The sequence below is a fragment of the Colobus angolensis genome, unplaced genomic scaffold (genome assembly GCF_000951035.1).
Source record: "Colobus angolensis palliatus isolate OR3802 unplaced genomic scaffold, Cang.pa_1.0 Scaffold97, whole genome shotgun sequence".
In the NCBI taxonomy this organism is placed as follows: domain Eukaryota; kingdom Metazoa; phylum Chordata; class Mammalia; order Primates; family Cercopithecidae; genus Colobus; species Colobus angolensis.
This window is the reverse complement of record NW_012123709.1, coordinates 6,305,864-6,329,622: the sequence shown is the minus strand read 5'-3', so window position 1 is coordinate 6,329,622 and position 23,759 is coordinate 6,305,864. Positions and strand designations below refer to the sequence as shown.

The 23,759-nt window shown below is 44.0% G+C and overlaps 1 protein-coding gene across 2 annotated transcripts; it reads right to left on the bottom strand.

The window, feature by feature from the left end:
* Positions 1–6,161: 6,161 nt before the first annotated feature.
* ACTC1 (actin, alpha, cardiac muscle 1) lies at positions 6,162–11,982 on the bottom strand. Of its 2 annotated transcripts, XM_011932676.1 has the most exons (7): positions 11,355–11,982; positions 10,580–10,730; positions 9,149–9,473; positions 8,312–8,473; positions 7,993–8,184; positions 7,045–7,226; positions 6,162–6,487 (listed from the first exon to the last, which is right to left on the bottom strand). In XM_011932676.1, the coding sequence occupies exons 2-7, from the start codon at positions 10,706–10,708 to the stop codon at positions 6,344–6,346; spliced, it is 1,134 nt and encodes a 377-aa protein (XP_011788066.1). In that variant the 5' UTR covers positions 10,709–10,730; positions 11,355–11,982; the 3' UTR covers positions 6,162–6,343. The 2 variants fall into 2 exon arrangements, with proteins under 2 accessions (XP_011788066.1, XP_011788065.1); XM_011932675.1 differs by lacking the exon at positions 11,355–11,982 and having other exon boundaries at positions 10,580–10,783.
* Positions 11,983–23,759: the final 11,777 nt, after the last annotated feature.

The window sequence follows — 23,759 nt, the reverse complement described above, 5'->3', positions numbered from 1 at the left end:
GACCAGGATCTAGGGCCAAAGAACATGAAACCCAAATCCCCAAAAACACAGAAGAAATTCCATGAGGCAGAGGCATGGCACAAAGCCAGGGAGTTGAGTGGGAGTAGGAGTGGGTACAGTGTTTCTCCCTAAGTGCCTGCTCCTGTACAGATCCGGCTGGCAGGAAAAGGAGTTAGTTGGAAGTCTTGGCTTGTGGAATCAAATTCTCTCATGTCAACTTATTTAGACAATAGTAAATCTACTTGTCCATCTATGCTGATTCCATAGATACAAAGGGAAAAGAGGAGAGGCCAGACTCTTGAATGTGGATGCGAGGGGGATGGGGAGAATAGTGGGAGTTGAAGAGCACAGAAAAACAGCGGACAAATCCTTTTCGCATGGTCATCAGCCCAACCCTCTGTTCATTGTTCTCACCTGTATTATGTGTGGGAGCACACACTCACATGCACACACAGAGCTGCTGCTCCTCCTGCCCACACCATGACTCTCTGTAATTTGTCTTCCAGGTCTCCAAGAAAGAGACTTTGTGTTCCTCTTTGCCTTCCTTCGCATCCTGTTATAAATGCCCTTTAATGGTTTTCTCCCGACTCAGCTTTCTATTCCTTCATGTTTCCTATTCATGTTTCCTATTCTCAAGAGAAACTCAATATAGAGAAACCATAACAATGTGATTTGAAGAGACTTCTGTAGCCCACCTCTGCCCCTCTCCATTACCTCCCAACCCAGTCTCCAAAGTTCATGCTAAAAAGAGGGAAATGGGGAAGGAAGGAAAGTTAACTAGTTGAAATAATTCAGCTTGTACTGGGCATGGTGCTGAGTGTCTTAAGCACGTTTTGTTCCATTCTCATGACAACTCTGAGAACATGATTTTAATTAGCTCTTCTTTCCTGAAGAAGTTAGGTGATTTAAAGACCACTCAACTCATCAGTGGCAGAACTAGGATTTAAACTCAAATCTTTTTGACCCAACGCCCATGCAACATCAATCCTTTGGGCAGTCTAATAAGAAACTATATGTAGAAAACTTTTATTAAATTATGCTTGTGTTCTCTAGCAGGGAGATCTGTTTGAGTATTCCCTTGGGAACATAGTTTAGGTAACAGTTTGCTTAATTGGCACAGTCTGCTCTTTTAAGGATGCAGGTAAATGATGGATGATATGGTTTGGATCTGTGTCCCCACCAAATCTTATGTTGAATTGTAATCCCTAATGTTGGAGGGCCTGGTGGGAGGTGATTTGGTCATGGAGGCAAATTTCTCATGAATGGTTTGGCACCATTCCCTTGGTACTGTCCTCACATTAGTGACTGAGTTCTCATGAGATCTGGTCATTTGAAAGTGTGTGACCCCCTCCCTGCCCCTAGCTCCTGCTCCCACCATGTGAGATGCCTCATTCCCCTTTTGCCTTCTGTCATGATTGGAAGCTTCCTGAGGCCTCCTCAGAAGCGGAAGCTACTATGCTTCTTTTACAGTCTGCAGAACCATGAGTCAATCAAGCATCTTTTCTTTATAAACTAACCAGTCTCACGTATTTCTTTATAACAATGTGATAATGAACTAATATAACAGTAAGTTTCAATTTGTAACTGGAGTGATAGGGAGAATGTCCCAGATGGCCAGCATTTGGTGGAAGACACTGGAAAAGAAGTCTAAAGTGTACATCCTAGAGTTCAAGAGGCCTTAGGAGAATGCTATTTTGCCTAAGGCAGATTTGCTCTTAAATTTCCTACATGATGCCTGTTTTACCATATCCTGACCTCCATGATGCCTCCAGGCCACTTGCCGTAATAGTTCCAAAGTCATCTTCCTGTGTTAAACACTTACCCTGTTGACCCAATTCCTTGCTTACAGTTTACTCTAGAGTTTGCTTCTCATCTACTATTTAAGCCCTGTTTTAATTCCGCTTTACTTCAGTCTTCCCTTGGGGCCGTTTTCTTTCTGTCTCCTCTCTTTAGTCCTGACTTCCATGGAAGTTACAGTAAAACAATGCAGGAAAATAAGCAGACAATGATGCTGAAGGACATGCAGGCCACTCCTACTTAACTCTCAGCTGACCCAGCTCCCCTTCACTTCCAGCCTCAACCAGGGAGGGAAGGCAGTCCAGAACCACAAGAACTCAGAGAACTATAGTTGAACTGAAGCTCTTTATCCTCCGAGTCAACCTTTCTTGCATCTATTGCACCCAGGGCTAATGAATGAACTTCAAAGAATGGCTCCTAACATCAAGTTCATCAGTGACCAGAGGTGTACTTTTGCAACCTCCCCAGGAACTTTGTTGTGGATGTCTTCCTACCAGGAGTTTGGTTACCATAGCAACAGCCAGAGAAGCTCTGCTTGGAAGAGAGATTTCTTGTATAATGAGCCTGGAAGACCTTAAGGTGAACATAGACAACTTTTGCTGTTTTAGGCCTGAAAGACCTAATTTCTTTCCTTCCCTATTAGTTACTGGTATATATTTATAGCATTTGTATCACATTAACCATAAAATGAATCTGACTTATTTCCTTTTAAAAATCCAGATAGTCTGATCGTATAGAGATCACCGGGTTCCTGAGTCCTGAGGCCACACTGGAATATATTATCCAAAAACTCTCAGTCTTGTCTCCTAGTTTTGTTTGCATGAAGTCATTACTCTTCTCAAGTCCTTCTCAGGACCTGCCAAATCAAAACTCCTGAGCTGGAAGGTGGGAGCCATCCAACAATTGGTTCTTCCCCTACAAGCCACCAGAATTTTCTCCTCCTCTAGCTCATTGGGTATGGCGTTTGCACTATTTTGTCCTCTCCCTTTGGAGAATCACCCCTCCCCTGCTAAACAGTTATTGATCAGCCCCTGTGGTAAGAATGGTATGACTCGGTTCCTAAGCCTGACCAGGCTCAGACTCTTTCCTGGGACTTCTGCCAGTACTATTTGGGAAGGTATTCTTTTGTCTCAGAGGCTGCTAAGTTGGTAAATCCTATATTACCTATAGGATGGTGGAGAAATCGTATATTAGTCTGCCAAGGCTGCCATAACAGAATACCATAGACTGGGTGGCTATATTAGTCTGTTTTCATGCTGCTAATAAAGACATACCTGAGAGCAGGCAATTTATAAGGGAAAGAGGTTTAATTGACTCACAGTTCAGCATGGCTGGGGAGGTCTCAGGAAACTTACAATCATGGTGGAAGTAGAAGCAAACACGTCCTTCTCTATGTGATGGCCAGAAGGAGAAGTGCCGAGAAAAAGGGGAAAAAGCCCCTTATGAAGCTATCAGATCTCATGAGCACTCACTCACTATCATGAGAACAAACAGCATGAGGGTAACCACCCCCATGATTCAATTACCTCCCACTGGGTCCCTCCATGACATGTGGGGATTATGGGAACCACAATTCAAGATGAGATTTGGGTGAGGACATAACCAAACCATATCAGTGGCTTAAAAAAACAGACATTTACTTCTCACAGTTCTGGGGGCTGGATGTCTAAGATCAAGGTGTCAGCAGGCTTCTTTCCTCAGCTTACAGATGGGTCCACTTCTGGCTCTGACCTCACGTGGCTTTTCCTTTGTGCTCACACTCTTGGTGCCTCTTCTCCCTCTTAGAAGAACGCCAGTCCCATTGGATTAGGGCCCCACACTTATGACTTCATTTAACCTTCATCACTTTCTTAAGGCCTTGTCTGCAAATACAGTCATATTGGGAGTTAGGGCTTCATATGAGTTTTGAGGGAACACAATTCAGACCATAATAAATTCTATGGGAGAACTGGAAAGAAAGGTGGAGACCCAGTCACATTGTTCACATTGTATCTCTGGATACAATAAGTCAGCCCTACCCCTCGAAATATTTTATTTTCTTCAGTAATATTTCTTTTCTCTCCACTGTACTCTCTTAAATATTTAAACACATTTACATAATGGCCATTGTTTAGTCAAAATAAGTGAAGAAATGGTGTTTGGAGGTATTAGAAACTGCAAACAATACTTCATTATAAATTAAGAAGAAATATAATTTATATAGTTTTTTGTTTATTGCTCTTTATCCAAAGACATAGGCACTATCCACATCTTAGTTATTGTGTATATATGAAGATTACCTTAAGCAGACACTTTTGTCTTAGTACCTTCCTTAAGCACAATTTTTAAGATTCAATTGTTCTAATACTTTATACCCTATAATCGAGCAGAGATGAGAAGACCTCAGAATTCAACAAGAATCTGGGTGCTTACCTCTTCTGACACAAATATCAGAAGCTGATTCTCAAAGCTTCTACTTTTACATAGAAGTAAAAATATCCACTCCATTTCTAATCACAAATGGAAAGAACCAGAGGTGATACCCCAGCCAATCGTCTACAGTTAAAGCATTAATATTGTGTTCAGAGGATACAATTCATAATATTTATGCACTCATTTGTACAGAGGAGAAGAAAGAGACACAAAAACTAGTGAAATCATACCTCCCCATGCATGGCTTTGAAGGCAATTCATCTGTGCTATAGGATACAATGGGGTGACGGGGGCGGGGAGTGGATCTACAATAATGTTTACACCTTATCTAAAGAAATACAGTCATATTGGGAGTTAGGGCTTCATATTCATATGAAGCCCTAACATAATGCCAACAAATTAATGTATTGTTTAGCCTTTATTGCATAGAAGGCCTTCCATTTGGACATGCTAGATACAGAACTCTAAACTCGAAGCTTTTTAATCACAGAAAGTGTGCTCTCATCCATCTTTGTGTCTCCTGCCCTTAATACTACGCTCAACCCAGAATCAGGGATCAAAAGATATTTTTGGTACGAAAGGGCATAAAGACACACATATGACCTTGAATGACAGTAGCAATGTGTTACAATTTATTAAAGATGTCTAATGAGTCCAGAGTACTGCAAATATTGAACCCAAATTCTCAAAAGGCGTGTGATAGAATGGGGTTACCCTTGATAAACTGTAACTGAAGTTAGAAAGATTATTTTAGAGACACCGTTAGGGTAGATGTCAGAAAATCTGAATTCCTGTCTTGCATATTCCACCAATAAAGTTTATAACATTGCACCAGTTGCTTAATCTCTGTGTCTTGAATCCTCATCAATAAAGCTCAATTAAATTCATTCAAACATTTGTGTGAATGCTAACAATTCACTGGCAATTAATTTGAAAACAAAAATCTGTAAGGCTTCTGCAATCTAGTTGAAATCTACCTTTCCCAATGGGCTTTCTAAAATTCATCAGCACCTACCAGCCTGTCCTGTGTTTTATATCCTGGCTTCTGCCCCACTTCTTTCTGCTGAGATGTTCTCTCTGCTCTTCTCACCTCCCGAATTCCTGACCATTCTTTAAGACCCAGACCCACATACATCTTCTTAAAGCCTCCAGGCCCACACGCACTAGGGGATTATGTGTAGGTGTGTGAACTCCTTGAGGATGGAACATATTCAATTCTTTTCAACGCTGCCCCTAGCAGCCTTCCCACCATACATGGAGCAAAGCAAATACTGTGGCTCTCGCCTCCCCTTGTTCCCTCAGGACCTCGCAGCCTTCAGTTCACTCAACCCAAGATCTCAAGTTTTCAAAGAAATGAAGAGATTGAAGGCTTCTGTCTCGCAAGTTAGTCACTGATCAGGCAGAAGTGTTGGCTCCTGCTTCCTCACATTTGTTTTGCACACACACAATGGTCTTAATACGTTTAGAGGGTATTTGCAATGGGACATGGCTGGCCCAACTGTCAGCCAACCTTCATGTTTCTTTCATAGCCCCCAGGAAGTCAACTGAAGAGTTCAAAGAATTGAGAAGTGAAGCCAATTTATTTAAAATAATCTTTGACTTTCTCTTTGTCAATATATGTGTATTTTCTGCAAGGTTACGAAAACTGGAACATACATTAAAACAACAATTTTCAGTGGCATCTGCAGCAACTAATTCTGGAGAATTGTCTTATTCAATTGCTTTTCTTACGTATATGGAACTAAACCTTAATCTGCTTTTCAAGTATGAAATATATTCATGATTCTGTCTCAAAATATGAAATCAAAAGTTAGTATTATAACTCCCAGCTAACTGTCATATTAATTCATCTGGATGAATTTTGTGGTACTGAACTCTGACAATGCTCAGTGTGTCAAAGCAAACACCTGCCCCGTCCCATGCCTACCCCAAAAACAAATGAGAGGCTTTTATAGGTTGCAAGTCCTGGTCTGGTTTATTTATAAAGCAATAAATATTAGAAGCACAAACAAATTGCACGTGTGTAAACAAACTGTACAATGATTGATGAAAGATGAGGGAAGGTGGTTCGGAAGACTCCAAGAAGCATAATAGCATCATCCTGACTGGAAGGTAGATAGAGAGAGAAGGCACCTTAGAAGCATTTGCGGTGGACAATGGATGGGCCTGCCTCATCGTACTCTTGCTTGCTAATCCACATCTGCTGGAAGGTGGACAGAGAGGCCAGGATGGAGCCCCCAATCCAGACAGAGTATTTACGCTCAGGGGGAGCAATAATCTGCAGAAAGAAAACAAGAACTTCCAGTGACCTCTGAAGTTCCAAGCAAGGGAGCAAATAACATGTTGGGAGGGTTCACAGAAAAAAACCATTAGATACTAATTCGCTATAATGTGGGATACATCATACCACAAAATAATGTGGCCAATCAAGTTATATGAACTCACCTCTATTTCATCATTTCTATTATTAAAGATATATTCTATTATTAAAATGGAATTTCTCCACTTATCTAGAATATAATTTGGCAACAAGCTAAATATATAGTGGAGGCTAGCCCAAAAGTTGGGGCTTTAAAAATGTATTCAAAGATTTTGTTGCGTGTGTGCATGTCTTTTTTGGTCAAAGATTTATTTTTATTCACTGCTTAAAAGCATTTTGGAAGTTACCTATCTTGGGAAAAGTGCTAAGAAAATCAGAAAACGTGGTAGAAAAAGTAATACGTAAAGTTTGTAGGAGACAGGAAACTGAGTATGAGGGGAAAAGGAATTAGGAATGTAATTCTGCTTAGAATACCAAGATTTGCCTTGGATCTCCCACTCAGAAAAGTTCTTTACCTTAATCTTCATGGTGCTAGGAGCCAGGGCAGTGATTTCCTTCTGCATACGATCAGCAATACCAGGGTACATAGTGGTGCCTCCAGATAAGACATTGTTAGCATACAGGTCCTTGCGGATATCAATGTCACACTTCATGATGCTATTGTAAGTTGTTTCATGGATGCCAGCAGATTCCATACCTAGGAACAAGTCACACACACACATACACACATAGACACACACACATATCACAGTGCATTCAGGTCAAGGTAGGGGGAAGAGAACAGGACTTCTTTGTGTGGGTGAGCTGTCACCATTTGTCTCTGAAACATATGTTGCCCTATAAGACACACTGCAGAGTGCAATGGGTGCCTCACAGTTAATCCACAATACAATGCCAAGAAAGGAGCAACTGTGCTTAGCACCTGTTTCGTGTAAACACCTCCTGAAACTATCAGATGTATTGGAAAAGGAAAAGATACACGTTTAAACTAAAATGAATGTGATTTTATGGACTTAAGTCAGATCCTGACAAAGTTCCTCGTGGAAAGCATTGCTTAGGAAGGATATTTGTTGACATACCAGTGTCCAGTTATTACTATGAGTAGGAATGTTATTGCATTTAATGATGAGTAACTTGGAAAATCCAGCTACTTGGTAATGAAACTTACTGGAATAAGTCAGCTCTTGTGAAATAGCCCTTTTCCTGCAAATATGTGATATTTAGTTACTACTCTGTGTCATCCTTTATTTTGAGATGAACTCAGTGTGTCATCCTTTATATCACTAGAGCAGAACATAGACTTTCCCTTTAATGAGCCATCAGGACTTGAGGTTGAGCTGTGTGGGAGTCCAAACTTTGACTTCTTTTAACTCAAGGGCTTCTTGAGCCTTCTAGATTTCACTCTGGGAGACCCTAAGATTTCCAGGGAAAATCGTGCCTCTGCACCAGACCCTACAACTCACCAATGAAGGAGGGCTGGAAGAGCGTCTCAGGACAGCGGAAGCGCTCGTTGCCAATAGTGATGACTTGGCCATCAGGCAGTTCATAGCTCTTCTCCAGGGAGGAGGAAGAGGCAGCTGTGGCCATCTCATTCTCAAAATCCAGGGCGACATAGCACAGCTTCTCCTTAATGTCACGGACAATTTCACGTTCAGCTGCAGAAATAAAGAGTATCACAGTCATGCTCTGAAGCAAGAAGTCAATTGTCGGGAGGTAGGTGGATTCAGTGAGGGAGGAAGAAAGCAGACCCACACCGTGCAGATGAGACACACACACACTCACCAGTGGTGACAAAGGAGTAACCACGCTCAGTGAGGATCTTCATGAGGTAGTCAGTGAGGTCCCGACCAGCCAGATCCAGACGCATGATGGCATGGGGCAAAGCGTAGCCCTCGTAGATGGGGACATTGTGAGTTACACCATCCCCAGAGTCCAGGACAATGCCTGCCCAGGGAAGCAGACAAGAACAAGGTAAATTCCTGAGGACAACACCACTGCTTTAGCCATGGCAAAGCCTGCTTCCAATCTTGGCTAAGAGATGCTAGCAATGGGCGTTGATCCAGATGAAATTAGATGCCTTACACACAAAGAATAAAAATGAGCATCATGGATACTAAATCTGAAGCAAACTGCAGCTCATCCTTTTAACTATTATAGTAGAAAAAATTCCCGGGGACACTTTCAAATGACCATCCTTCTTATCAGCCATGAGCACATTATGTAAGCACCCAAGTGTGTTTTTCTTTGCTCCTATTGAACTTACACATTTCTCTCTCTTTTGACTCAGACCCTGTAGGGAATGTATTCTCCTTGGGGATGCTTGCCCAGGTGATATGATGGTTTAAACACATAACAACGACTGCTGCACTCCAAGTTGCTACATTGCGCTGAGCTTTAAATAAGGGAAGGACCTAACTCCACAAGCTATCAGCTCCCACAGTAACTGTGCTCTGAATCTAACCTCAGGGCACTATTGTTGCCTCTCTCTCTTAGCACAGATCTTGCTAGGGAATGGGAGGAAAGGAATTATCCGTTTTTCAATTGGGGGATCCGATTCACAGCAAGGTCGGTGACTTGGGAATGTGATTAATCAGTAACTGTCCCCAGAGCCCTGCATACCTGTGGTGCGGCCAGAAGCATACAGGGATAGCACTGCCTGGATGGCCACATACATGGCAGGGACATTGAAGGTCTCAAACATGATCTGAGTCATCTTCTCCCGGTTGGCCTTGGGGTTCAGCGGGGCCTCTGTGAGCAGGGTGGGGTGCTCCTCGGGAGCCACCCGGAGCTCGTTGTAGAAGGTGTGGTGCCAGATCTTCTCCATGTCGTCCCAGTTGGTGATGATACCGTGCTCGATGGGGTACTTCAGGGTGAGGATGCCTCGCTTGCTCTGGGCTTCATCACCTACATAGGAGTCCTTCTGACCCATACCCACCATAACTCCCTATGAGAAGGAAAAAAAATGAGAAAATCATGCACTCACCATGTCAGGAATATAATCAGTGTCTTGTCCATTTATATCTAACTGCCCAAGTCAAGGAACATATTTAAATACCAGAAATAATAAGCAATGGGATTTTACCCCAATTTAGAAGAGTTATTTAAAAATCAGTCTTTTACCTTCTCCCCACTCCCCCAAAGATGTATAATTCTATTGTTGAGAATAGAACTCAGGAGAGAATGAAGCTATTTCACTGAAGAAGCAGAGCCTCGCCTCACTTTAAAAATATCATATGCCTTCATTAAATTATTAAGCTCATCACCCATGTCAACTGGGATATAGATGACTGCATTTTGGAATGACTGAATTAATGACACATTGTATTTCTCCTAAGAAAAAGATTTTGACATTCAAGTGAACACATAATGATGGGCTGCTATGCCATCCTCACTCCAACAGCGGAATTCAGCCTGTCCAGAGCCGTCCTGGAGTCATTCGCCAGCTCCGAGAACTAAGCTCTCCTCCTTGGCAGCCTGTCTGGCCAGGCATGTGACAAACCCAGAGAGCATGGCATTTCTTTTAATAAACGAGGTGGTATGTCGCTATCACCATGGCACTTGCTGCCTCTGTCATGCCTGGCTTCTAAAAATGCAGCAGCCAGGAAGGAGATAGATTACACCTTTGGGGAACCCTGTAAACTGGCTGCGAACATGAGAGAGGAATGTGGATTGGGTCCTGGTTGGTTGGGAGAGGTTATATTGTTAGAAGTTTTAAACAGGACTGAAAAGAGAGGACAAGGAAGAAAATGAAGTGTATAGGGCAGAGGAGACACTAAGGACTAAAAGTCCAAAAGGGCATAAGTGGAGAGAAGCTGGTGGCTTTCACATCCCAAAGTGCCACCCTTTGAGAGGCCTGCCACTCAGGTGTACATTTCTCAGTATGTTGGCGTTTGGGGGGTACTGCTTGTCTTGGCTTGGATTTGAAGTGAATCCGCCTTTTCTTAATCGGGCCTAAGGAGTTCATCGAAAGAGGGTCAGGTGAGAGCCATTTCCTAGATGGCTGGACTTGAAGGGGTCACGAGTGGACTGGGGGCTCGGCGGGAAGTTTACCTGGTGCCGCGGGCGGCCCACGATGGACGGGAAGACAGCGCGGGGCGCGTCATCGCCCGCAAAGCCGGCCTTCACCAGCCCAGAGCCGTTGTCGCACACCAGGGCGGTGGTCTCCTCGTCGTCACACATCTTGGCACAGCTTCAGGGGGTTCTGCAGGTTGAGGAGGAGAGGCGGACCACGCTCAGCTGCCTGCGCAGCCGGCCTTCTCCGCACCCAGAGGAGGGGACAGAGCAGAAGGGGGTTGTGGGGACTGGACAGGGGGTTGGGCGGGGAACACTCCTGCCACCTCCCTTCCCCTCGAGTCAAAAAAGGGAGGGAAGAAACCGCAGAAGAGATTGGGGACAGAGAAGGGCAGAGGAATCCACCCAGGCTCCTGGCCAGGAGTTCCACCTAGGGTGCCAGGTGCGAGGAGGGACCCATGAAACCCAGCCCCTCAGTCCTCCCCAGCCCTTTAACTTTCTTCTTTTCACCAACTGGGAACACGATCTCCAGCCCTGTCCGTATCGCCATGCCTGTGCCCCAGATGGAGGGGAAAGCACGCCCGTTGGGCAGCCACAAAATTCCCCTTCTTAGAGCCCCTGCGAGGTCCTGCGAGGACGGACGCCCAGGACAAAATAAGCTAGAACCAAATACAAAAGTGCAGTCGTAGAGCGCAGGAGCCGGGGCCTTGGCCCAGGGCCGGCCGGGCGGGCCAGGGGGCGGCGCGGGGCTGGAGTCCCGCGCGGCCCGCGGACCCAGCGAGAAGTGAGCGCACAAGGCCGGGCGCTGACTCACCGTCGGCGGGGCGGCTCGGCTCGGCTCGGGCGGCGGCGGGCTCTGGGTGGCTGGCTCCAGGAGGGCCGCTTTATAGAACGCTGATGGACAGGGTCAGTTGGAGCAGCCGGGGGCAGGAGTGGGGGGCCCGGTCTGCCACCTTGCCTTATTTGGTCCCCTTCGCACCCGCTAGGACTGCCGAGGCCATTCATGGAGCCAAGGGCAGGGGAGAGGATCAGCCAGGGGGCCCCCAGACCATGTAAGGAAGGGGAGGGGGCAGCCAGGGGGATGGCCAAATAGGGAGCTGGGGAGGGGCAGGCGATGAAGGGTAGGGGGCAGGGGAAGACTGAGTGACGCCAGCCCACCCCTCCCCCGTTCTGGGGTGGGGGTGCTCCCTGGATGGGCTGTGGATTCGGTCCTCCGCAGCCCCGCCAGCCTTGGGGACAATAAGCCACATGCAGTGGGAAGGCTTGGCGCCCTGCCCTCTGCTGAGGGGTCCTGACAGCTGGGCCAGGGCAGCAGGGGAGCAACAGCGGCTTCTCATCTTCCAGGGCTGCCAGGAGCACAAAGGACACCACAGCAGCACATCTGAGTGGCTGCAAAAGGGGCACCCGGGACAGGGCACCCTTCTGGTTTCTTCCCCACCAGCCTGGATGGCTTTACTCGGAGAGCTAGGGCTGGGCTCATCTAGGTCAGAAAGCTGAGATTAACCAAGGCCACCCGAGTTTCGGCCGGTGCATGGATCAGGGTCTGGCCAGGGAAGAGGAGAAAGGGGTTTCTGTGAGAGCTTGACCACGTCTTCCTGGAGAAGGGACCAGGTTTACCCCAGCCCAATTGTTGGGTAGCCCTCATCCATGCTGCGGGGGTCTTGCTCAAATTCAGGCTCTGGTCTTCAGGTCAGAAAAGGATCCCCTGCTGCCAAAGTGAATAAAGGAACAAATGCCAAAAATAGCTTGCTCACCTGATGGTGGGGAGATGAGCATCTTTAAACTGGGGGCAGAGGCCTTCATTCCAGGTAGAGACAAGACTGAAAAGGCAAATACTGTGATGGAGAACATAGCAGCAACTTAAACTAAGAATACACCGATCCTTGCCACTCAAAGTGCAGCCTGTGGTCGAGCAGTATTGTCATAACCCGGAAATGAGCTAGAAATGCAGTCTCAAGCGCCATCCCAATCCCCTTTTCAGCAAGATCCTCATTTGCTTGGTGTGTACATCAAAGTGTGAGAAGCATTGGCGTAAATGACAGATATCATCTCCTCTGTGGAAAACAGATTTTGCAGGATCTTGAAGTTTTGAGAAGGAAAAAGAAACATGGCATGAAATGAGGAGAGGGGGAAGGAAGAGGGAGATGGAAGAAGGACACAGATCACTAGTTCGCCCTGGGGTGCCCTGCATTCTCAGTTCTTGACTGGCGCTTTGATTTTTAATGCTTGTGGTTTTCCTCCAGTTCACACCAGTTAAAAATAGAAAACTGGGCACTGGCATCTCTCTCTAGAGTGGTCTTGGGTTGATATGCTGAGGAGGCCTGCTGATTAGATACTTGTCCCGACTGGGGAATGCTGGGCCCTCCCCTCTGAACTCCCCAACCATGTTTGGGTCGGTCTGGAGAAGAAACATGAGGGCAGCTGTGTGGTGGGGCTGGGTAAGAGGCCTGGCTGAGATTACTCCGTGCAGCACAGCAGGCAGTTTACAGTAAAAATGTTTATTGACAGGATGCCAAGAGTAGAACTGCCTCCTCTCATGAAAATACAGAAAAACCAAGGAAAAGGAGAAATGGGACTGGTGTCAGAGTCAGACAGACCTGGGCTCAAATGCTGCCTCTATCACTTACTACTTACTATCTGTTTGGTCTTGAGCAAGACACTTAACCTTCCCAAGCCCCAAGTTTTCCCTCTCAAAAGCGATACCCTAACACTTCTTGCAGAGGTGATTGTGTATGGTAATAATTAGAAACAAATGCTATATGTGAGATGGAAGATACAAAGCAAATGGTATGCGTAATAATGATATTTTGGAGGCAGTCGCCTTTTAAAGAATCCGGTTGATTTCATTCTTCATTGACTCAGCAAATCTTTGCAGGACAAGAACTGTACCAGTTAAGGATTCAGTGATAAATAAAACAGGACAGGACTCATCCTCCGTGGCAATTACAGCAAAGTCAGACAGCTATGGCACAAACTGGGAAGGAAAAAGAGGTATCAGCAGGATAGTCACAAAAAGGGAAGGGGAGTCTGAAAGAGTTTCCAAGACAGGCTTCCCGAGGAAGTGTTGTTCGTTTTTAAAAGTAGAGCAGAACTGAAGTTTATGAACATTTGTGTGAGAAGAAGAGTTTCTACATGGGAGTGGCTGATGAGAGAGTCCCACTTTCACTGCTGTAGGTGCAAACACTCTCAGGAATGGAAAACCATGGTTATTGACCTCAGTCCTTCACACAGGCTTCCGGGGCCTAGGAAGCCACTTCCGGCTCCCTCATCTCAGGCCCATTGGCTCTAGTGGGAGGCGGGTAGAACAGTGGAGGACTCACAGCGGTTTTGTGGAACAATATTCACCCTTAAAATGTTTGAAAAATATATTTCCTATTCCACTCATTTTCACCGCTTAACACTCAAAACAGTGTATTTTCATATGTATTATGTGTGTAGCAAGAAAGGATGCTTATTTGATATTTACTATTTGTATTACTGCTCGATTTCCACATTTTACTTTATTTTATTTTTATGTATTTGTGTGTTTGCTTCAGACAGGGTCTTCCTCTGTTACCCAGGTATAATCAGGTATAATCAGGTGCAGTGGTATAATCAGGACTCACTGCAGCCTCGACCTCCCAGGCTCAGGTGATCCTCCCACCTTAGCTGATCCTCCCACCTCAGCCTCCCAAACAACTGGGACTACAGGTACACACCAACACACCCAACTAATTTTTGTATTTGTTGAAGAGACGGGGTTTCACTGTGTTGCCTAGACTGGTCTCAAGCTCCTGGGCTCAAGTGATGTGCCAGCCTCAGCTTCCCAAAGTGCTGGGATTACAGGCATGAGCCACCAAGCCCAGCCTTGAGTTCCACATTTTAAAAACTTTGAACCTTATTTTATATATTTTAAAATGTAAAGCAACAGGAAAGTAAGATTTCATGACTGACTTTTATTTAAACAAATTTTTACAGATCCACTTAATTTGAAAATTGAGATTGGTTTTTTAAGCATATAAAAATGACATCTCAAAACCAAAAAAAATTACAAAACAAAGAAAAAGAAAGTGACATCTCCTCTTTGGTGCATTCTAGATTTTTTTTTTATTATGGTAAAATATGCATAATATCAAATTTACTATCTTAATCCTTTAGAAATACACAGTTCAAAAGTGCTCAGTGCATTCACATCAGTCCCAATGTTATTTTTTTATTGCTAATTGTGACTAAACTGTGCTTCCTGCAGTTTGAGAAAGACTGGTTTGTATCCTGTGAGTTGGGGAACCACTGAGCCTTTTTTGTCCGAGGTCACACAGGTGAGCAAATGGTAGAGTGACAATTCAAACTCAGACACCTGGCTTTCAGCCCTGTTCCCAACCACCACCAAAAATACCTTCACATATACTTGGTCTGCTATTTCTCAGAATGTGATGCTAAAACTGCCTCCAGCCAAATTACCTAGACTGCCTAATAGAAATTCAGATTCCTGGGTTCCACCCTGGAAGATTGAATCTGCATTTTAAATGAGCCCTAACCCTTTTCCCCTAGGTACGTTTCTCTGCAGAGTGAAAAACTTAGCCGCACTGCTTGGCTGTTCTCTCTGAAGCCCACAGAGCTTTGCTGGATGCTGCACAAGCTGCCAGTGCTGGCTGGAAGCCAGGTTGGCTGACCTTGTAGATCCCAGTGGGATGGCAGAGCTGGGGCGGGTCCCCAGGGCTTTCGAGGGCCAGCGAGGCCCTTCTCGGCATGGACTGGCCATGAGGGAGACGTGCAGGGCAAACCGAAGGAACAGAAGGTGGGACAGTTCCTACTGCCCTTGCCTCCGGGGAAGTCTGTTTCATCCACCATCTGCTGGGATCGGGAAGGGAGCGGCCCGGCCTCCTCCCCGGCACTGGGGGATTAGCAGTCACTTATCTCAGCTGTTCCTCCATTCGGAGGTGTCACAGTATTTACAGAGAAGCCAGAAACAGACAGAGCCACACTTAATTCCTGCCCGTGAGCCCTCCCCATCCCCTCCTGTCCCTCCTGCAGTCTGTGTGCCGGGGGAGGGAGAGCCTCGGTTTAGATCAGATCGGGGGGAGGATCTAGCCTTCCTAAACATTCCTATTTTCTTTGCCTACACATTTGTTGACCCCCACCGCCCTCTGGCTGGAGCTGGGTTTCAGTTTTCATTAAAAGGAGAAAGTGACGTGATGATGAGACCTGCAGGCCCCCACGCATCCTGGTGTTCAGAATCCAGTATATGAGGCATGGCTAATCTTCACAGCATACTTCCCCATGTTTTATATGCAACCACCAAGGGGATTAACCCAGGCAGAGGGTATTTGGCCCCAGATGGATTCTGTTCTTGGCAGGTCCCAGCCGTCACTGTCTTCTAACATGATAGGACCAACTGTAATGAACCATTTAATACGATTCAGAAAAGGAGGACAGGGGAAGGAGGAAGGGGCATGGGGGAGGGAGAACATAGAAGGGAACATAGAAGGGAGATGCTTCTCTGGATCCTGGTGACCACATTTTTTTTTTTTTGGAGACAGAGTGTTGCTCTGTCCCCCAGGCTGGAGTGCAGTGGTGCAATCTCAGCTCACTGCAAGTTTCAAGTGATTCTCCTGTCTCAGCCTCCTGAGTAACTGGGAATACAGGCACGTACCACCATGCCTGGCTAATTTTTGTATTTTTAGTAGAGATGGGGTCTCACCATGTTGGCCAGGTTGGTCTTGAGCTCTGGCCTCAAGTGATCTGCCCGCCTCGGCCTCCCAACGTGTTGGGATTACAGGCGTGAGCCACTGCACTCAGCCTAAAGACCACATTTTTATTCTCCTCTATCCTGGTGAAGTCAGGGGGAAGAATCAGAAAGGATTTCTAGATAGCTTTTTAAATTCCTTAAAAGGAGTTTGTCTGTCAAGAACGAAATGCTCACGCCCATGGGTTTCTGCTTGGAAGGTACTGCTCTTAGCTCAGATTTGACTTGCTCTGCACACCGGCAGTGGCTTTGTTTATGGAGTTTCCGTTTTTCAAGTATCACCTGGAGCAAACCCATCTTTCCTAGAGAGCCCAACCATGACAATGTCCAATTTAAGCCTGACCTGCAAGTAGAAGAGCTGGAAGACCTGCATCAGAAGTAAGAGCTGTGAGCTCCTGCGGGCCGCTTTCACTCACCTGCATCACGTAGCGCCCATCTCTTCCCCAGCAAAGATCAGGCGCTCATCTGACACACAGTATTGGTAATGGTAACACTAATCGTTGACATTTCCTGAGAATTTCCTAGAGGCTGGCACTATCTTGCCACTTTCTATGTGTATATGGTCAACATGGTCAGTTTCTAGATGAGGCTGGGCAGACTTCTAGCTGTAGAATCCATTTTTACCCAACTATTCTCTGTTTTTGTTTTGTTTTGTTTTTAATTTTTTTGTACATAGGGACAGGGTTTCCCCAAGTTGCCCAGGCTGGTCTCGAACCCCTGAGCTCAGGTGATCCCATTGCCTTAGCCTCCCAAAGTGCTGGGATTATAGGTGTGAGCCACCGCGCCCAGCCCCGACTGTTCTTTGATATGATGTCACCAGCCTATGTTGAGGGGCTGTGTGAGAGTAGGTCACCGTCTCTATCGTAAGGACCTTGTAAGGATGTTGTCATGGATGTTCATCACAGGACACAGTCTTCTTTACAAGCCTCCTTGGGAGAATTCCCTGTCTAACTCCAGTACCAAGGGCAGAAGCACATCTACCAACCAACTAGTTTGTTTTGATTTGTGGTCCCTGAATCTAGTGACCAGCTAACGTTTCACTTTTGGTGTTGGCTAAGAAAAATTTTAGAGAACCATTTATGTGGCTCAGTTGTTACAGTGGTTATCGGTCATTTTGATCTGTTTTACACACCCATCCTCTATTTTTTATTTTTATTTTTCTTCTACTTTTAGTCTTCATTTTCCTCTCTATCTTTGTAAGCTGGCACAAATCTTGTGTGGGACAAAACAAAGAATGAATGAATAAATAAGAATGAATTTACGGGAACAATGGAGAGAACATATGAAATTACAATTGGGATGGCCATTTTACAAATAGCTAACAGTCCAGCATGACTTGCGTATATATCTGTAATTTTTTCCATCCCAGTGAAAGCATAGGCCAGATGTGGTGGCTCATGCCTGTAATCCCAGCACTTTTGGAAGCTGAGGCAGGGGGATCGCTTGAATCCAGGAGTTCAAGACCAGTCTGGGCAACCTGACGAAACCCCATCTCTACAAAAAGACAATAATTAACTGGGCATGGTGGCACATACCTGTGGTCCTAGCTACTCCAGAGGCTAAGGTGGAAGGATTGCTTGAGCTTGAGATGTCCAGGTTGCAGTGAGCCGTGATCACACCACTGCACTGCAGCCTGAGTGACAAAGCAAGACCCTGACTCAAACGTAAATAAATAAATAGCATATATTGCTTAATGAAAAAAAAAGCATTACCTGTAAGCTATAATATCATTTTGATTTTCCTCTTAACATGGTAAGTATAACTGGCAATCTAAGATATTTCCCTCATTATTAATATAGTATGTGTTTATTGTGATAAACTAGGAAAAACAGTGAACAGAAAAGTACAAAGAAAATAATGCGTCTAGGGGAGTTTGTAAAGCTCTATATTGTAACCTCCCTAAGATAAAACTAAATGTGGCATAAAATTCATAAGGCCTCAGGCTTCCATATCCACTTAGAGCCGCTGGGCTGGGAAAAGACAAACAGCCTCCTATTCTGGTAGAGTCTGCAAGAATGTCCACTTGTTCTTCAAAGAGAGACATGCAATGCAAGGAATTTGCATTAAAAGCATTTCTTGGTCCTACTATTATAATGTAAATTATCTCTAGTCACCAGCTGGAACTAAAGACTGTCAAACTCAGAGCAGGCTCTGCCCTTGGGATTATACCATCTGTATATATCCCACTTATATATTTCAGAGGGTGGGTTCTGGTTTCCAAGTCAGCTGTTGAACTTGTAGTTTAAAAATTGGTCTATCACAAACATAAAACTAAACCATATGAATGCACTGAAGGCTTTGTCTTCATGTGGAGAGTCTGAAAGCACTTCTTTTAGGAAAACATCTTTACAGCTATTTTATGATCAAAATTGTTCTTAACTAAGACTATGAATAACCAGTTCATCTAAACCACCTCTTATTTAATTTCATAAGGTTTTATTTAAAGCTAGCACTGTGTACCTACAGAGCTTGTACCTACAAAATAAAAACAACTGAAAAGCTTTCTTAAGCTGTTACTTGTGCATAAATGCTGGCACCCACCCAAATAAGTAGGCCTATGGCTTATGATATTCCAGAGAGAAGAGCCAGCCTTTGAGGACTGTGAAGAGAAAATAGTCAGCCATTAACAATGATGTGAGCCTTGAAAGGAGATCAGAACAACCTTGAGCATGACCCAAAGGACAGAACAGAGTAAAATACTACGTCATCAAAGAAATACCTGCAATGGTTGGGCAACCCTAAGATGAGAACATTCTTTAAGGATGTACAAGCAGAGTACTCTCTATTCAGTTAACGCTTTTGCAAACTCTCATTAAACAGGCAATTTTCCAGTGAGAGATTCTAATGAATTTAATATTACAGCACACTGCTTATAGTTTTCACAGAAGATTCACACTGGGCTCATTCCTTCACCAATGTATATAGCCATCTTCTTTCTGTGTTCCCTGTTCAATGATGATAAAGAGTCCAGAGCCCCTCTCTTGAGTTTCAGAGGGAGAACCCTGAAGCTTTAATTTGAGCTGATCTCTTAGACTTGCATAATTGACCATTTCTGGTGTCCACCCAAGGATAGCATTGCTAAGCTGCTGACTCAAGGTAGTGGGCGGGGTGGAGAGAAGGATGAGGGTAGAAAGAGGGTGATGGGGGAGTGACCTACAATACCTCTTCCCTCTTATTTCTGTCTGAATAGAGAATTGAAAAATCAGAAGCACAGACAAATGCAGGTACAAGGGGCTCAGGCTTTGCTTTCATACATGGCAGTGCAAAACTTTACACTGAGTTTATTTTGGCCAACTCAGGGATGTGAGCCCCAGAAATGATCAGGGAAAAGGCAAAAGTGATCCCATGAGGCAGAAAGCCTTATGTATTAGAACAGCTCCAGTGTTCTGGGTCCTTCTAGAAGTGTGCACACCTCAGGCCTAAATATCAAACCCTAAAATATTATTCCATAATTTACATCTCTATGTAGTCAGATTTTTCCTTGATCTAGCTAGAAACTAACTCTTATTTTGACTAACTGTGAAAGGTTAAATGTTAAATTTGCCTACTTTCTCACTTGCAATGTGTTCCTGTGAATCTGAGAGAATCAGTCATGAATGAAAGGTTTATTGTTTGTTTCCTACATTTATTTCATTACGATGTCACAAGGATAGATTGAGTACATCTTTCCAAATCATCTGATTCAGTCACAATCACGTAAACAGGGTTTAAGGCTTGTATGGGGCAGCAGCTAAGAATGAACAGATGTTCTTTGTTTTCTCAGATATTTGTGAATGTAAATGGTCCAGATAACATCTCCTAATCACCACACTGAAAGTGTGAAATGACTATACCTTTACGAAGAAATGTGGCATGATAGGAAAATATAATGCTGTATTCTTAGAGCATGTGTCATTTCCAATGAAGTATCTTTTACCCTCCTGGTCTCCCTGAACACTATTTAAACTCTCAGCATTAACCAAGAAGACATTCAGATCTCAGCAACTGATTTTGAACACAGGGTTTCAAATAATTTCCTTGGGAGATTCAAGGCTTGCCTTCACCATAGAAATTCAAATGTGTCCCAAGTCTCTCCTTTTGCAAACAACTTAGCAAAATATTATAGATGAATAAACTCTTTGATTTGAAACATCATACTTTCTAACTAAATATAATCAAAATAGTGATGCTTATCATACAAATGTAGATATGAACAAAAGGAAAAAGCCAAGTTTGTGGCTAAATTGGTGTTCCCTTGAAATCAAGATGTGGTTTATTCAACTTCTTCATTCAATCAATATTTATTGAATGCCTTCTCTATGCAAGGCATTGTGTCAGGAACAGTGGGAAATATTGGAGTGCATGAGATGGTGTATGCACACCAAGAGAATGTTTTCATTCTATTAGATAGTACCTAAACCCAACAATCCACCACACAGATCCGTGCTAAGCAGCACAAAAGGGTATTAAACAAAGGCTGAGGGGCTGGAAAAAGGGAGCGAGCCCTCCTTATGAAGGTCCTTGGGCAAGACTTCATAGTTTATGGATTTTGAGCTGAGTCTATGAGGGCTAGTTGATGAATAGATTATGTTTGTAAGCTTTTGCATTATTTTCTACATGAATCATGTTGTTTATGAAGAAGACAAAAATATGTTGTTCCCTCTTAAAATAATTACAGTTCATTCAACAGATACTCACTGAATGCTCACTGTGTACCACATGCTGTACTTCCAAGAAGACAACTTCCAGATTCCAAGTAAAGTCAGAAATAAGCATACTGCTGAAGGTGCACTGAACTGGTCCTTTCAGATGAATAGCATGTGAAATGTGTGTGTCTGTGTGTATATTTTAAAGGGTAGCCACATCTTATTCTTCATGAATTGAAAGCTGGAACAGACCCAAGAGAAAGCTCTTATCTACTTTTCCTAAGTCATTTGCCATGATTGGTTTTCAAAGTCTTTATGGAGTGAATGATTGATTTCAAATTCTACTGTTTACATAAATCTTTGACTACTGAAGCCTATTTTGAAGAAATCTGACTAAACAAACCAAAACTCTTAACTGTGGGAAGAGTACTGAAGATTAAGGTAGGAATGAATCATTACAGTTTCCATTTTTTACTTAGGTATTATTTGAATATTTTTCCAGAAGCATATATTAATTTTATCTATTAAAGAAAGAAAGAAGACAATCTAATGTAACATCTTCTTGTTGAAAGTCATGCATATTTTTGTCTCATTTGCCCAGGGGAGATGTCTACATAATAATGTCCACATACTTTGAGACATTGCATCTCTGAGTATTAAGGCTCTTTTTCACCAGCACTGTTATTTTTAAAACTGTCTTCATTTTTGGTCTATAATCTAACTCTGTTCCAAATTTTTTTAGATGCAAGAAAACTTCTTTTAGCCAAATTGGTTAGGAATTTGGTTTCTAGTTAAGTTGAAAACTACCATTGTTCAGAGAATTAAGTTCATCTCAATATACCCACACAAAATTACAGAGAAGATCATTTAATTTTCTTTGATACTGTGAAGTTATTTCCAGAATATTCTCCTTTGGAAAACTAATTTTTGTCACATACTATAGCATAACATATGTGATAGATGTAGACTACTGGGCCAGATAAAATTATAATATCCTGGAAAGCTGCTTAAATGAATTCACTGTTAGTATCAACATACCTATTATCTATTTATTTCTTTTAAAAATCAAGTATAGATCATGCTTCTGGTTCCAGTCAAGATGGAGCACTCCCTTTCTCGCAGATGATCCCTCTTACAACTGTGGCTGTAACACAACAAACAGACCCAGGGAAACTCAAAGGAGGAAAGAAGGTAGACTGCCTAGGGATCTGGGGACTTGAGAAACAAGCGGCTGGTGACTTCTATAAGTTTCGTTATTGCCTGTCATATATCCCAGACAGGGTGTTGCAGATGCCTCCACCCTAGAGCTGCCAACAGGCACAGATAAAATAAGCTCTAAGAAAAGTCTGTTCCTCCTAGTCAAAGGACCAAGAAACCAGTGTCCTTGCAATAGGCAGCCTTTTTGGTTAATACCTGCCCTACTCTTGCCAAGTACTAATGGGAAAATTATATTCCCCTCTCCACAGTTTCAGTGAGATGGAGTGGGGAGCTGATCTTCCTCCCCATCCCCTGTCTCGGGGGCATCAGATGGTGGCGCTCTGACTCCCGTGCCCCGTGGTATTGGTAGGACTGATCAGGGAGCTAGTATTCCCTTTCCTGCTGGCAGAAGTGGCCAGTGCTCCTATTCTCCCACCAGGGTAGAGTCAGCAAGGAGCAGCAGCGAAGTGAACCTCTAACCCCCACTCAGCAGCAATGAGACTGAACAGCGATCTGCAAAACAGAGCTAATGGGCACTCTGGTCCCCACTCCCGCCCTTACCCAGAATCAAGCAGGCAAAATGAGGGGGTGGGATGTGGATTCTCATTGCCCATCTACTTCCCTCCATGCCCCCTACCACCACCCAGTTTTCAGCAGCACCAGTGAGAAGATGACCACCTGCAACTACCCTGAAGCCACAAAGCTGTGTGTGTTAGCCCCCTCCTTCCCTACTCCCTGGTGACAATGAAGCCCAGCAGAAAGCTGAGTATCAGAGAAACCCACCCCCGATATTTCAACATAGGTTCTTTCTATTTTCCATAAGTGTTGGCCAGCTGAGAACTAAAAAGAAAGAGTACAAAGAGAGGAATTTTACAGCTGGGCTGCCGGGCCTGACATCACATATTGATAGGACCATGATGCCCACCGGAGACTCAAACCAGCAAGTTTTTTAATAAGGATTTTAAAAGGGGAGGGGGTGTAAAACAGGGAGTAGGTACAAAGATCACATGCTTCAAAGGGCAAAAAGCAGAACAAAGATCACATGCTTCTGAGGGAACAGGAGAAGGGCAAAGCAGAACTACTGATAAGGGTCTGTGTTCAGCTGTGCATGTGTTGTCTTGATAAACATCTTAAACAACAGAAAACAGGGTAGAGGACTGGTCTGACCACAAATTTACCAGGGCCGGGTTTTTTTTTACCACTTTAGTAAGCCTGAGGGTACTGTAGGAGACCAGGGCATATCTCAGTCCTTATCTCAACCACATAGGACAGACATTCCCAGGGTGGCCATTTATAGACCTCCCCCCAGGAATGCATTCCTTCCCCAGGGTATTAATATTAATATTCCTTGCTAGGAAAAGAATTGAGTGATATCTTCCTTACTTGCACGTCCATTTATAGGCTCTCTGCAAGAAGAAAACTGTGGCTCCTTTTGCCCAACCCCGCAGGCAGTCAGACCTTATGATTGTTTTCCCTTGTTCCCTAAAAATTGCTGTTATTCTATTCTTTTTCAAGGTGGACTGATTTCATATTGTTCAAACACACATGTTTTACAATCAATCTGTACAGTTAACACAATTATCACAGTGGTCCTGAAGTGACATACATGCTCAGCTTATGAAAATAACAGGATTAAGAGATTAAAGACAGGCATAAGAAATTATAAAAATAT